The sequence below is a fragment of the Drosophila elegans genome, unplaced genomic scaffold (assembly GCF_018152505.1).
Source record: "Drosophila elegans isolate 14027-0461.03 unplaced genomic scaffold, ASM1815250v1 contig_397, whole genome shotgun sequence".
NCBI classification, from domain to species: Eukaryota; Metazoa; Arthropoda; class Insecta; order Diptera; family Drosophilidae; genus Drosophila; species Drosophila elegans.
Genome location: NW_024545782.1, coordinates 3,538,365 through 3,552,178, shown reverse-complemented (window position 1 = coordinate 3,552,178; position 13,814 = coordinate 3,538,365). Strand labels below are relative to the sequence as shown.

Sequence of the window (13,814 nt, the reverse complement as noted above, 5' to 3'; positions counted from 1 at the left end):
TATAAAAAATTCGGGATCTCTTTTTATTAAAGAGTTCATGTTTAACAAATTCTATTTCTTAATCTATCCGTCTGTGCAAATAATTGAGCTACTGAAATGAGATTAAATGTTTAATATCGAAAGTTATAAACTCTGTAAACATTAGAGCTGATCCAAGGATGGGATCTTTGTTTTTTAAGTTTTATCTGATCGAATATTAGTCGACTTCCATAGCTTTTCAACTAGCTGGGGGTGTCAAGAAGTATGCAATAAAAATAACAGTAACAATAACAAGCTGAAGGCCGGGTATTCGATGGTCGGGACTTCAAAAGTCCCTACTTGCTTCGCTCTTCTTCCAGCTGGGTTATCAGTTGTTGTCGAGATTTCGATTTAGCGGCATCAGCATCCCAGGCAGACGATTCAGTCAGTTCCTGCTCGCTGATCGGCGTGAATGTGAGCCTGCAGTACCGTTAAGAGGCTTTCGTGTCATCGATAGCGATAATTACGCGCGTGTAGGCGTGGGCGTGGGCGGGAGGCAGTGAGAACGCTGTATTCGGTGTCTGTTGGGAGGTGTGTGCAAAAAAAGAATAAATTCCGAATGGTTTTCGAACTTCTCAGGTTGAAATCTGCTATACCCATATAGTATACGCCAGTTCACGGCGTGGCCGCGTGTTTAGAAAACGAAAAACAAAACGGAAATCAGAAAAGGAAGAAAAACAGAAAACAGAAGAAATATAGTTGTATATAGAAGAAAAGAAATTGTACGGCACGTAGGCGTTCTCGTAATCAATGATTACGCCTACAATACGTATATATATTCGAGTCTATCGATTAGCTGGAAAATGAGTCTGTAACCTCTGAGGGGTGCCAGCCCTCCTAGGTAAAATAGGGATTCTGTGATCAAGAAATCGAAAACATCAATACTTTGTTGTTTTCAAGGTTCTTAAAAGCGTTTCGGAACCATATTTCGCTCCCTTTGATTCCTCTTTTATTTAGTAAAAAATTTGTTTGAACACATTAAAACACACCGAATTCAAAAAGGCATTAAAAGCGGCGCGTCTAAACAAACAGCTCGTTAAATAATTTGACTGAAGGATTAATGTGAGAACAATTTGTTGGAGCTTTGTTGCTATTGCCATTTAATTGAGTGAACTGTAGTTCGATTGAGCGAAATTGATTAACAGATTATTAATCCAGCGGGAGCGTAAGATGCTCTCCGATGTACTTAAAGTAGTATCAATTCTAGAAAATACACACAGACGGAGAACTCAGCATAAGTGGAATTTTAATTATCAATTGGAAATTATAAGATTCCAATCCGGTGCGAGCGTAAATAGTTCAAGGTCATCGCTAGCTTTAGCGCCACAAAAGCGGTGCAACAAACAAAAGCATAGCCATAATAAACATGTTCTTGAACCTACAAATTCAAAGCATTCGAAAAAGTGTTCATTATCAATTGAGTGTAATTGATTCGTTTAATTGAGTGAGTGTCTGTCAAGAGAATATAGGGATTTCTGTTTGTGTTGTTCGTTATTCGATTATCTCAACCAACTGTGTGCCAAGCGTGTCTATTAAAATAAAGCAAAGTCAAGAATACACATACGTATTTCACAAATTATTGACCAGCCCCCAAACCTCAGTGATTAAGCATTAAAATTTAAACTTCTTATAATTGCAATCGTAAAGCACAAGCGAGCTTGAATATTAATAAACAATATCAAGAAATGACGAATTAACAAATTGTGTAAAATAAAACGGTGCAAATCAAAAATATTAATATTTTATAATCAAATATAAAAAACTAACAAAAACACCTCCTAGCGAGGCAAGAAAATTGAGACGATCGCACCTTCGACACCCATTCCTAGTATATTATCTAGTGACGAAAATATGTACAGCTATTTGTGATAAATTTAACATTTGATTTTATATATTTTATTTTAATTTTATAGATAAATATATTTTTTTATAAAATGAATAGAATAAAAAAGTATTTTAGAAATACCGAGATTTGGTGCATTCAAATTAACATTAAATGTTTTTGCTGTTTGCGACTTGAGTAAAAGTCATTTTATTATATTTAATTTTTTAGTTAAAAATATTTTTTAAACAATGAAAAGATTGAAAATGTTTTTTTTTTTAAATACCAAAATTTAGCGCATTTGTTTGTTTATTTGCACTAAATGTTTTTATACCCTTGCAGAGAGTATTACAATTTCAGTCAGAAGTTTGCAACTCAGTGAAGGAGTCATTTCCGACCCTTTAAAAGTAGAGTCGATCTAGCGAAAAAACAAATGAAAAAAATTATAACTTTGCTGTTTTGTAACTTTTTTTTAGTTCTTCAAGAAATTTAAATTGTTAAATATTCCAAAATTACGGTTTTAGTTTCATTAAAATCGGACGACTATATCATATAGCTCCCATAGAAACAATCAAAATATGAAAAAAAAACTAATTGTATTACAAGTAACTACTAATTTTTTAATTTAAAAAAAAATCCTTTTTGACATAGCAATAATTTGATAGTTCACAATTACCTTTTTCTTTATTCAAATAGGATAACGGTAGCTTCCATAGGAACGATCGAATAGTTAACCTGCAAGTCGTTATAGCTTCAATGTTTTTAAACATATTCGCATATAAATCGAATTTTAGATGTTTTAAAAAGTAGTTAATTTTTGCAATAGCTGCAAGGATATATAAACTTCGGCTTGCCGAAGTTTGTTATCTTTATTGTTGGTGAAACGATTTCAGTAAAAGTCTGCCAAGTACAGGTTTAATAACTTCTAATTGGTAAAACATATCATTTTTATAAAAACATTGAAAATATTAAAAAAAATTGTCTTCCTAAAAAATTAAAAAAAAAAATTTTAATTAAATTAATTTTAATTAAACCAGAAATCCTTAACTCATTTATCAAAAAATTAACGTTGATTCATTAGTAACATCATCCAAAAACAAGAAAGGAAGCACTCTCTAGAATCTGCAAGCCAAATCTTCTGTTTTTATATTTTCCAAAATCTCGTCGTACATACATACATACGACGTAGGATCTTTATACCCTTGCAGAGGGTATTATAATTTCTGTCAGAAGTTTGCAACGCAGTGAAGGAGACGTTTCCGACCCTATAAAGTATATATATTCTTGATCGGCATCACTAGTAGAGTCGATCTAGCCATGTCCGTCTGTCCGTCCGTCTGTCCGTCTGTCAGTCTGCCCGTCCGTTTCTACGCAAACTAGTCTCTCTGTTTTAAAGCTATCAGCATGAAACTTTCCCAAAAGTTGTCTTTCTATTGCAAGTAGTATATAAGTCGGAACGAGTCGGATCGGACGACTATATAATATAGCTCCCATAGGAACAATCGAAAAAATAAACAAAAAAAATTATAACTTTGTTGTTTTTTAATTTTTATTTTAGTTCTTGGAGATATAGTAATGGTTAAATATTTCAGAATTACGGTTTAAATTTCATCAAAATCGTACGACTATAGCATATAGCTCCCATATGAACAATCGTATAGCTGCCATAGGAACTATCGAATAATTAAGCTGCAAATCATCATAGCTTCAATGTTTTTATATATAATATAAACGTTTTAAAGAGTATTTAGTTTTTGAAATAGCTGCAGGGGTATATAAACTTCGGCGTGCCGAAGTTTGCTTCCTTTCTTGTTTTTCGTACTTTTTTAACGATTACAGTATACCCTTTTACTCTACCAGGAATTGTTATAATAACACTTGGAGTCAATAGTATCAATAGAACCACCGCAAAAGATCCAATTTTAAAAAATGTTTACTCCACAGCTCAATATTTTTCGAACCAATTCATTTTTTCTGGTCTTGGTATGAACACTTGACACATCTGTCGTTCCGATCGTACCAGCCTATTTTCAGTTTGTGTGCATGTGTACATATACAGCATAATAATGGTTAATCACTCTTGGTACTTCGCGTACTCCCGTCCACAGTGATAAGAAAAAGAAATCCCAAAATCATTAATATGATCAAAAATTAAAAGAAATAGGTACATTGATTATAAGGTAAAAATGCCTTAAGGTGCTTTTTTATTTCCTAAAGTCCGCAGTTCTTTTAAAGTCGCGAATTTTTGGGGCATAATTTGTTGTAAGATTTTTGTTTTATATTTTGGTTTTCCTGGGCTGAAGGAGTACAAAGGGCTAGATCTAGTTTATTAAAAGAAGCACATTCAATTTATCGCAAACCTACTTTGTTGTCTTTTTCTTTTTTTGAATAGAAGCAAAATTTCCAACTAGATCCACAAAGGGAGAATTTAGTTAACTATCCTGATTTAATATGGGAGACGTGCTCGAAGAGAATGATCATCGCAGTCTAAGTGACTGGTCCAACGTGAACAACACGAATGGCACAATGCACCTGTCCAAGGATATGGTGTTCAACGATGGCCATCGATTGTCCATCACAGTCTACAGGTGAGTGGAATATCGACCAACACATCCCTCCATTTCATAACCTACTCGCCGATTGCCTTGAACTGTTGTCCAGGCTATTTGGTCAAAGCTTATCAACTTTGGCTTTCGCTATCAGTAACTTTTCCCATTACAAAACTAATTCTTCAAAGTGCAGGTGTGGGTGTCGCTGCTTGAACCGATGGGGTCATCATCTCTGGCTTCTCGTCCGCTGTCTGGCTATCTGTCTGAGATTCAATCATTCTCACTTGGAATTTGAACTTTGTGGTTCATTGAAGGGTTCACTTTTTTCGAATGCCAGAGATTCAATTATCAGATTTAGAAGAAGTTAGAATACAGTCCTCAACTTGGCATTGAATACAAATTCAGTATCTAAAATGAATTGATACATTCACCTAATATTTCCTCAGCGGTCAGTGCATAAATTGTATCAGCTGAAAGTATCGATTGTCTTTAACTGACATTCAAGAACAATTCATTTGCCTCATTCGTTCAACTTGCTTACCTTTCCCAACTGCACTTCGTTGACCCACTTACCGAGCACACGGCACCCACGCCGATCGACACCCACCTTGGGGAAAACTTCTTTAATTTCCCACTCACCAATTTAATCGCTTCTGAGCCCTCTCCCACACCATCGCCCCGTGAATCATGTGGTTTTCCACCCGCTTCAGCATACTGTTTGTGATCTCAACAATCGGCAATAGCACCGTGCTATATCTGCTGACCAAGCGGCGACTGCGCGGTCCCTTGCGGATTGACATCATGCTAATGCATCTGGCCATCGCCGATCTAATGGTGACGTTACTCCTGATGCCGATGGAGATCGTGTGGGCCTGGACGGTGCAGTGGCTCTCCACGGATCTGATGTGCCGCCTCATGAGCTTCTTCCGCGTCTTCGGGCTGTACCTGTCCAGTTATGTGATGGTTTGCATTTCGCTCGACAGGTGAGTCCGCAGCCGCTTGACTGTCGCTAATGGACCAAATTGATAGCCAGATAAGGCGGCTCAGAGTGTCAATCGATGGCTGACGGCTTTCTCACCACCCAGTTCCTCTTGTCTCCATCAGATACTTTGCCATCCTGAAGCCGCTGAAGCGGTCCTACAACCGCGGACGCATCATGCTGGCCTGTGCCTGGCTGGGATCTGTCGTCTGCAGCATTCCCCAGGTGAGTCCTCTGGTACACCGCGCAAAGTCGATCTGAAATTGGGAAAGTGCACGCCGAACAATTGAAACCACTCTTAGCGAAGGAATATTACAATGTTTGTTTTGTAACATTTAAACAGGATTTTTGGGTAGGTACTTGAACCTACGATCAGTAAAAAGGAATTAAACACAGTTCAAAAATTATATTCATTAAGTTTTAGAAAACTATGTCGTGATAAATAATGTTACCTTAATTAAGGAAATCGAACTCCGAAATAATAAGATTAACTCATTAAATTCGTAAATATAAAGGAAAAGTTTTACACCCTTTATTTGAGATTAGATTGCAGATTAGATTTGTTTTCATTCATTGATTCATTCATTAAACAAATTGTCTGACTTAAAAAGGTAAAAACTGCAAATGGAGCGAATAATAGTAAACTAAAATAAAATATAAAAAAGTAGTTTTCTATTAAGTATTTCCATACTTTATTGTTACTATAACTCTAATGATAGCCTTTGATAGAAGGTTTTTTTCAACTTGTATAACACTTTACAATTTTTGTAGAATAGAATAAGTTATAGTCGTTCGATTTGTATTCAAATGAAATTTTAAAATTGTAGAAGATCCAAACGCATATGGATTTATTTTCCATTTGGTCCTACTGTAGTTTTATGATACAGTTGTTTCGAAATATACACTACCTGAATAAACAGAAATTTAATTTAAATAGCTTTAAAGCTGAGATACTAATTTGCATAGAAACAGATGTACAGACGAATTTTGACTGTTGATACTGAACTAATATAAACCTATAGTCGAAAAGACTCCTTTGCTGAGGATTTATTCCATCAAAGATTTATTCCTTTAAAAACTACTTTGCTGAGGATTTATTCCATCAAAGATTTATTCCATTAAAAATGAATCCGAACGTTAAAACGGGTAGCCAATTTTGCTAATTTCAAATTGATTTTCCCAAGTCCAGCTGATGGACATCATAATTAACGAACGTCTCCGGCAGGCCTTTCTCTTTCACCTGGAGGAGCATCCCGCGGTCACTGGCTACTTTCAGTGCGTCATCTTCCACTCGTTTAAGAGCGACTTTGACGAGAAGCTCTATCAGGTGGCCTCGATGTGCAGCATGTACGCCTTTCCCCTGATCATGTTCATCTACTGCTACGGGGCCATTTACCTGGAGATCTATCGGAAGAGCCAGCGCGTCCTCAAGGACGTGATTGCCGAAAGATTTCGTCGCTCTAACGACGATGTTCTTAGCAGGGCCAAAAAACGGACCCTCAAAATGACCATCACGATTGTGATCGTGTTCATCATCTGCTGGACCCCATACTACACCATTTCCATGTGGTACTGGCTGGACAAGCACTCCGCGGACAAGGTCAACCCGCTGGTGCGAAAGGCGCTATTCCTCTTCGCGTCTACAAACTCCTGTATGAATCCCTTGGTCTACGGGCTCTACAACATTCGCGGCCGTATGAACAACAACAATCCGGTGGGTACTGCAATATATAAATCAGTTTAATCAGTTTTTTTCGGAAAGCTATTATTTTTATTTTAAAGCTATTTTCTTTATTTCACTTTACTTTAAGGTGACTATGCAATACTTTTATAATATTTTTAATACAGAACATTTTAAATATGTGGCAACTAAAGTTTTAAATTACTTACACTGGCCAACAAATTTAAATCGATGAAATCCCCCAGAGATTAACACTTGATTTTCCGGTAGAGATTCCTGAATCAAAAAATGGCATTCCAAATTTGTATGGTAACCTTTTTTTTTAAGAGTAAATAACGTGATGGTCATTTTTTCACCTATTTATTTATGCCAATTATATTTTTTTCTCCAGTTGTGCTTAATTGATTTTGGTCATCGATAGCTAACTAGAAATAGATCATTCTTCAACTTTCCCATTCTTGCTGTAAGGATAGGTTTCCGAATATAGATGCCAGAGCTCGACAAAGTTTGAATAATTTGCTATAACTGAAGTTCCAACAACATAAATTAGTTCTTTAACAAGAAAGAAAGCAAACTTCGGCAAGCCGAAGTTCATATACCCTTGCAGCTATTGCATGAATTAAATACTTTTGAAAACATTTAAATTATGATTTACTTGAGTATATGCTGAAAAACATTGAAACTATGATGATTTGCAGCTCAATTATTAGATAGTTATTTTATATATTTTTATTATTTCTATGGGAGCTGTATGCTATAGACGTCCGATTTTGATAAAATTTAAACCATAATTCTGAAATAATTAAACATTGCTATATGTCGAAGAACTAAACAAAAAATTAAAAAACAGCAAAGTTATAATTTTTTTTCATTTATTTTTCCGATTGTTCCTATGGGAGCTATATGCTATAGTCGACCGATTTTGATGAAATTTAAACCGTAAATCGGAAATACTTAACCATTACTTTATGTCGAAGAACTAAACAAAAAATTAAAAAACAGCAAAGTTATAATTTTTTTCATTTATTTTTCCGATTGTTCCTATGGGAGCTATATGCTATAGTCGTCCGATTTTGATGAAATTTAAAACATAATTCTGAAATATTTAACCATTACTATATCTCGAAGAACTAAACAAAAAATTAAAAAACAGCAAAGTTATAATTTTTTTTCATTTATTTTTCCGATTGTTCCTATGGGAGCTATATGCTATAGTCGGTCGATCCGGCTCGTTCCGACTTATATACTACCTGCAATAGAAAGACAGCTTTTGGGAAAGTTTCATGCAGATAGCTTTAAAACTGAGAGACTAGTTTGCATATAAACGGACGGACAGACGGACAGACGGACGGACATGGCTAGATCGACTCTACTAGTGACGCTGATCAAGAATATATATACTTTATAGGGTCGGAAACGTCTCCTTCACTGCGTTGCAAACTTCTGACTGAAATTATAATACCCTCTGCAAGGGTATAAAAATACACAAAATAATTGTATCACTTTGTCATGAAGGTGAAACATTTACGAATCTGACAAGTATTAACTTCAACAATCTGCCAGTAAGCCGATCTTATACGGATTTTACTGCCTGCAAAAAAAGGATATTTTCGACTTTTTAGCACATAAAATATACTTAAGAGCCGATAAAAGCCTAAAAATCACAGTTTTTGCAAGCTGAAAAAATTTGTATAATGTTGAGGATGATAACTTGTTAGATTCGTGAATGTTCCATCTTCAAGATAAAATTATTTCCAGTTTTCAGGCTTGTATAACTATGCAAGACCATTATAGAGATAAATATTTGAAATCAATATATGTAACTGATAGATTACACATCCATTCAACTTAAAATATAGTTCTAGGGTCTGGTGCCCTAAACGTGTCCCTTTTCTAATTCACCCCTCTTTTGCAGTCGGTGAACAACAGGCACACGTCGCTGTGCAATCGCCTGGACTCCTCCAACCAGTTGATGCAGAAGCAACTGACCAACAATTCGCTGATCAACGGACGAGGCCAAGTGATGGCGGCTGCAGTGGCGGCCACAACGAAGTTGGCCAATGTGGTGGGCCTGAAGGGAACTGCCGACTCCAATGGCTCAGCTGGAGCCGTGGGAACAGCGGTCACTCTTACCACGCCGCCCCTTCTGATGGAACCCACCGCTCCGCTGGCCAGTGACGACGAGGGCAACGACGACTCCAGCCTCAGTGTGGTCACCATCAGGTGCCAGGATCAGACCCGGTTCCGCCAGAAGTAATTTCGGTCTCTACACCCTTTCCTACCTTCTTGCCACCCGAAATGCCCATGCTCACCCCCATTCTTTATCTAGATGATTTACAACAGCTCCTCAAATTCACTTTTCGCTTCGGAGTGCGCCATAAAAAGTTGGTTTTACGTCGCGGTTTAAATGTCCAATATAGCCAAAAGATCAAAATGTATGCTTTTCAACTTTAAAATAATTATATTTCAGAATGTATTCTTTTTAAACTTTAAAACAACTATATTTCAACATGTTTACGCTTAACAGGCAATTTAAGCTTACAGGTAAACTCCAAAAGAAGTCAAATAATCCGACGAGTTCAAATTTTTAGGAGCTTATACCTTTTAGCAACCAACAGTAAGGATTCTTAAATAAATACAGGCAAAAACTAGACAGGCAAAATGGCATGCAATCACTTTATGTTATTCATAGTCTGATTTCAAGACGTTTTTCCTCACGCCCTTTAAATTATGCAACAGCTGCACAGAAACCCAAACAAAACCCATCAAAAACTGCGACCTAGACCAAGCCTTAGCCTTTTTGGGTTAATGCAGGCTTACATCATTTCCATGCACCCAAATGCTCACCCACAAGAGATCCACTCTAAAAGCAATTTTCTAGCCGCACTTCATTTTATGTCAACTCATCGGAGCTTCAATAAGAGCGATGTCTAAATAAATATATACTTTCAGCTGTGGCGACTCCATCGAAATGACCAGAGTGGTTAAGTAAACAATAAAAGCTGGGCCACGATGGCAACTGGATCAATTAAGAGATCTGCTACTGTTCATCTGGAGAAGTCGGCTTGGACCAAAGGACATTTAATTTGCTAACCAGCTTATTTGGAATTTTCATCATAAATTCTTTTGGCATTTGCATTTAGCTAAGACAACTTGCGCCAAGCCAGTACAGATAAAACTAAAGATTTTAAATTGTTTTGTTTTGGATCATTGAATGCTTGAAAACAAAGTTTCGTATAGGAAATACGCTTACATCTTAAGCTTACTCTTAGATATACTCTAGTTAGTCGGATTATTGCTTAATTTAATATAATTTATTCATAACAACAAACAACAATAAAAGAAACCGAAATACAAATATGCAAAAAATTATAGAAACTATACAGACATACACTTGAACTTCGATTTTGGGTTAGGAAGGGCCTAAAGATTCCGTTTGTATGTATTGGAACTTTTGTTAAGACGGCGCTAATCACAAGGTTTATGGCATAAACCCTTCACATTAATTATACGCTCGTGTCTTTCGGCGACGGACTCTTTTATATTTATTGAATATTTTAGTTGGATATGCGGGTAAACCAGTTTTATTTCTGGGATAAGATTGTTAATTGTTTACTACTTTTAATTATGTTTTAGCCGAACCGTGGACTTGCAATTGTTTTATTTTTTTGTTGCCGAAAGGAAAACAGTAGCTTAGGTAGAAATAAAAATCCACACAAGTGGAAGTTGTTTAAGGGAGTTTTAACACTCATCAACCAATAATGTGTTAATGACTAATATAATTATCTTGGCATTTAAACTTGGTGCTCTCCAAAATGAACTTTAATTGCCTTGTTACCAAACAAATATTGCTAATTCCAGACACCTTAAAAATATTTATTTCCATCAACAGGCCATATTTTAAGGCCTTAAAACATATTATTAGTATTTTTATGGCAAGCACTTCGTCAAGTGTTATATGTTTAGTGGACAACTATAGTTTATTTTTATTAAACTTTAATTTCTTCGGTTGTAAGCAACTATTACCGATTTCAGACACCTAAAAATAAGTGATTTTCATCAACAATAATTATTTCAAGGTTTCAGAAATTTATTACTGAATCTTGGTCAAAAATTGGTCACAGTTGTAGCACAACGAATGTTAGTTTATTAATATAGAACAGTTGATTACAATTGTTTCGTTGCTGCATTTACAAAAAATTGTGTTAAATGTTCTTATTTAATAAATACGAAAAGGGATACCAATTTTTGCAAGACGAAGTTTTAATACTCTTGCTATCAAGGAATACATGCAAAAATATATAAAACCATTAGATATCAAACCATATAAAGCAAAAAAAAAAAACCGATATAAACAATATTCTTCGAAAACAACTAAAGCTATCAAATTTTACTCGACCGGAAAAATGTTTTTACATGGTCATAAACAAAAATACAATTTGGAAGATTTCAAGAATCTATCTCGTATCGTACGATTAGTAAGACATATGTTGTTGTTATACTATACCGCGAATATGGAAGGTTTTTCTGCTCTTAAATCTTACTCCCTAGGTGACTATTCAACGAATAAAGTACATACAATAATAATTGCATTTTTTTCTTTACCCTTCTCCTTTTTACCATTTTCCAGGAAGCTTGGCCAACTTTCCTGGCTCTTGGCCAGTTAAGTCAAGCCAATCAAGCCATATCCCAGTGACACCCACACTTTGTCCAGATGCCAGGCATCTGGTCTGGTCGGCGTCATTAGCCAGGTAACCCAATTAACCGGCAAAGACATAAAACGACAATATTTCTTAGTGCAATTGAATGCTCAAGAGACCCCTTCCCGCTCAGCCGCAGTGTTAGAAAGTGGCTCACTTTCGTTACACTGCACAACAAAGTCACGTTCCGCCAGCAAACACTCAACGCCGCACATAAAGAGCAGGAAGAATGCGTGTAATCGAATCTTGAAGACTGAAAAATAAACATGTTAATAATACAATTTTATGATTAATACGAAATGAACTGCAGTCGTGGCGAAGAAGGGCGGGGTAGTGCTGGGAAGGGCGGGGAAGGGCAGGGGAAGGGGCAGGGGAATTCGGCGGAGGAGATGATGTTGCTGTTGTGCCGTCGAAAAGTGCGTGGGCCGTCTTACCTCGTAACCACTGAAGATGCTGGGATGGGAACAACTTGAGCGGATTTGGACGAGAGGGAGCGGTGGCGATGGCGGTGGCGGCGAGGCTTATTTATAAATCACGCACATAATGAAATTTCAGCAAGTGGTCGCCGCTGTCCGAAAAAGCGGCAAAATATGCAGCGTTGATGTGGGATAGCATCTCGGGGTGTGGTGTCCGTGTCCGCAGTGCATGATATATGCATATATGCACATCTGCATAAAGCTGCACTCCAGCTGTCCGACTGTCCGCTGACATGCCGGCGACATAATGACGAACAGGTCGCGGCAATCTCCAACTCCCCCTTAGATACTGTCGTGTTACGCATCAGTCTCTTGTCAAAGAATGGAGGGATGGGGACCGCCGAAAGAGGGGACACTTGTACTGCATAAGTAGCCATTAATAGGTGCCATATGCATATCGTTTTGGGGTCTAGTTTTTACGAGTAGTTCGCTTGTTTTAAATGACTGCAGAGCGTGCCGTTTATTTACGATCTTCTTTCCAAATAAGCGAATGTCTGGCCCCGGCAACGTCTCCCTTCAGATGTGAGGATACCGATCGCGATGCGGCAGTGGAGGAGGCCGAAAAACAAGCCTGGACGCATTATCGAAAAAGGGTTCACACGAATTCGATTTAATGGCCTTAAACAGTTCTACATTGTATGTAAGCATGTTTCGGAATTGAATTTCGGTTTAATGACTCAAACATTGCTAGCTTTAAGCAGGCAGTCCAACTTCCCTCATAATATTTGACCAATTTATCAGCATTCTAAGCATTCTAAGGTAAATCGATCAATTAATATTATTTTATAACCTATGATTTACATACATTTATGCGCTTAGTAAACATTAAAAGGAAAATAAAATCCTTGTATAAAGGAAAGGAACATCATAACATCTGTAATTGAGTGCATAAAATTGATTCGTCAGCCAAAAATGGTCCATAAGTTTCAGTGAATACTACTTGTACGACATATTGGCCAGTTATATTTTTGTTGCCAATATTTTAATCGCATTTTAACAAGAAATGACTAGAAGTAGGCTGGCACACAGGGTTTTTCTATCGGTTAAAAAAGGTATGTTCTTGATTGTTTAAGGGATTATTTAAACATAAAATATAGTTTAAAAATATATGTAAAAAAAGCACAAAATAACACATTTTTTGTCGATTTTTTTTTGCTGTATCTTAAAGGCAAAGGCAATTTACTATAATGTTTCTATTTAGTTAGTTTATTTAAAAAAATAATAATAATAACACACATAATCCTAAGGCATATCCATATTTATGGATTTTGATCCTCACTTTTGTGTTCGGAAATCGAAGCGGGTTATCATATCTCAAAGCCCATTACCACTATCCACTCACTTCCTCAATTATTCGATGGCGCTCTGGCCACACTGTCGATGTTTACGCAAATTTCGCACGTGGGCGTCTCGGCTTACTCACGCGTCAAATCAAAAGCAACACAACACAACACAACACAACACAAACGAAGACAAAATGCTGCTGCTGCTGCTGCGACGTCAAGTTTCTTCGCAGCAGCAGCACAACTAAGGCGCAACAAGTCAACAGCTGAGAACAAACAAACTGCAGAAAGGCAACAACAAGTTGT

The 13,814-nt window shown here is 36.7% G+C and overlaps 1 protein-coding gene across 3 annotated transcripts; it reads left to right on the top strand.

Annotated features, from left to right (window-relative positions):
* Positions 1 to 394: 394 nt before the first annotated feature.
* Positions 395 to 10,407, top strand: LOC108150729 (gonadotropin-releasing hormone receptor). Of its 3 annotated transcripts, none has more exons than XM_017279027.2 (7): positions 395 to 432; positions 4,233 to 4,428; positions 5,100 to 5,372; positions 5,494 to 5,593; positions 6,594 to 7,082; positions 8,965 to 9,302; positions 10,002 to 10,407. In XM_017279027.2, exons 2-7 carry the CDS (start codon positions 4,292 to 4,294, stop codon positions 10,039 to 10,041), a joined length of 1,377 nt encoding a protein of 458 aa, XP_017134516.1. In that variant the 5' UTR covers positions 395 to 432; positions 4,233 to 4,291; the 3' UTR covers positions 10,042 to 10,407. The 3 variants fall into 3 exon arrangements, with proteins under 3 accessions (XP_017134516.1, XP_017134515.1, XP_017134518.1); XM_017279026.2 differs by having other exon boundaries at positions 401 to 549; XM_017279029.2 differs by having other exon boundaries at positions 401 to 549; positions 8,965 to 9,311.
* The last annotated feature ends 3,407 nt before the right edge of the window (positions 10,408 to 13,814 follow it).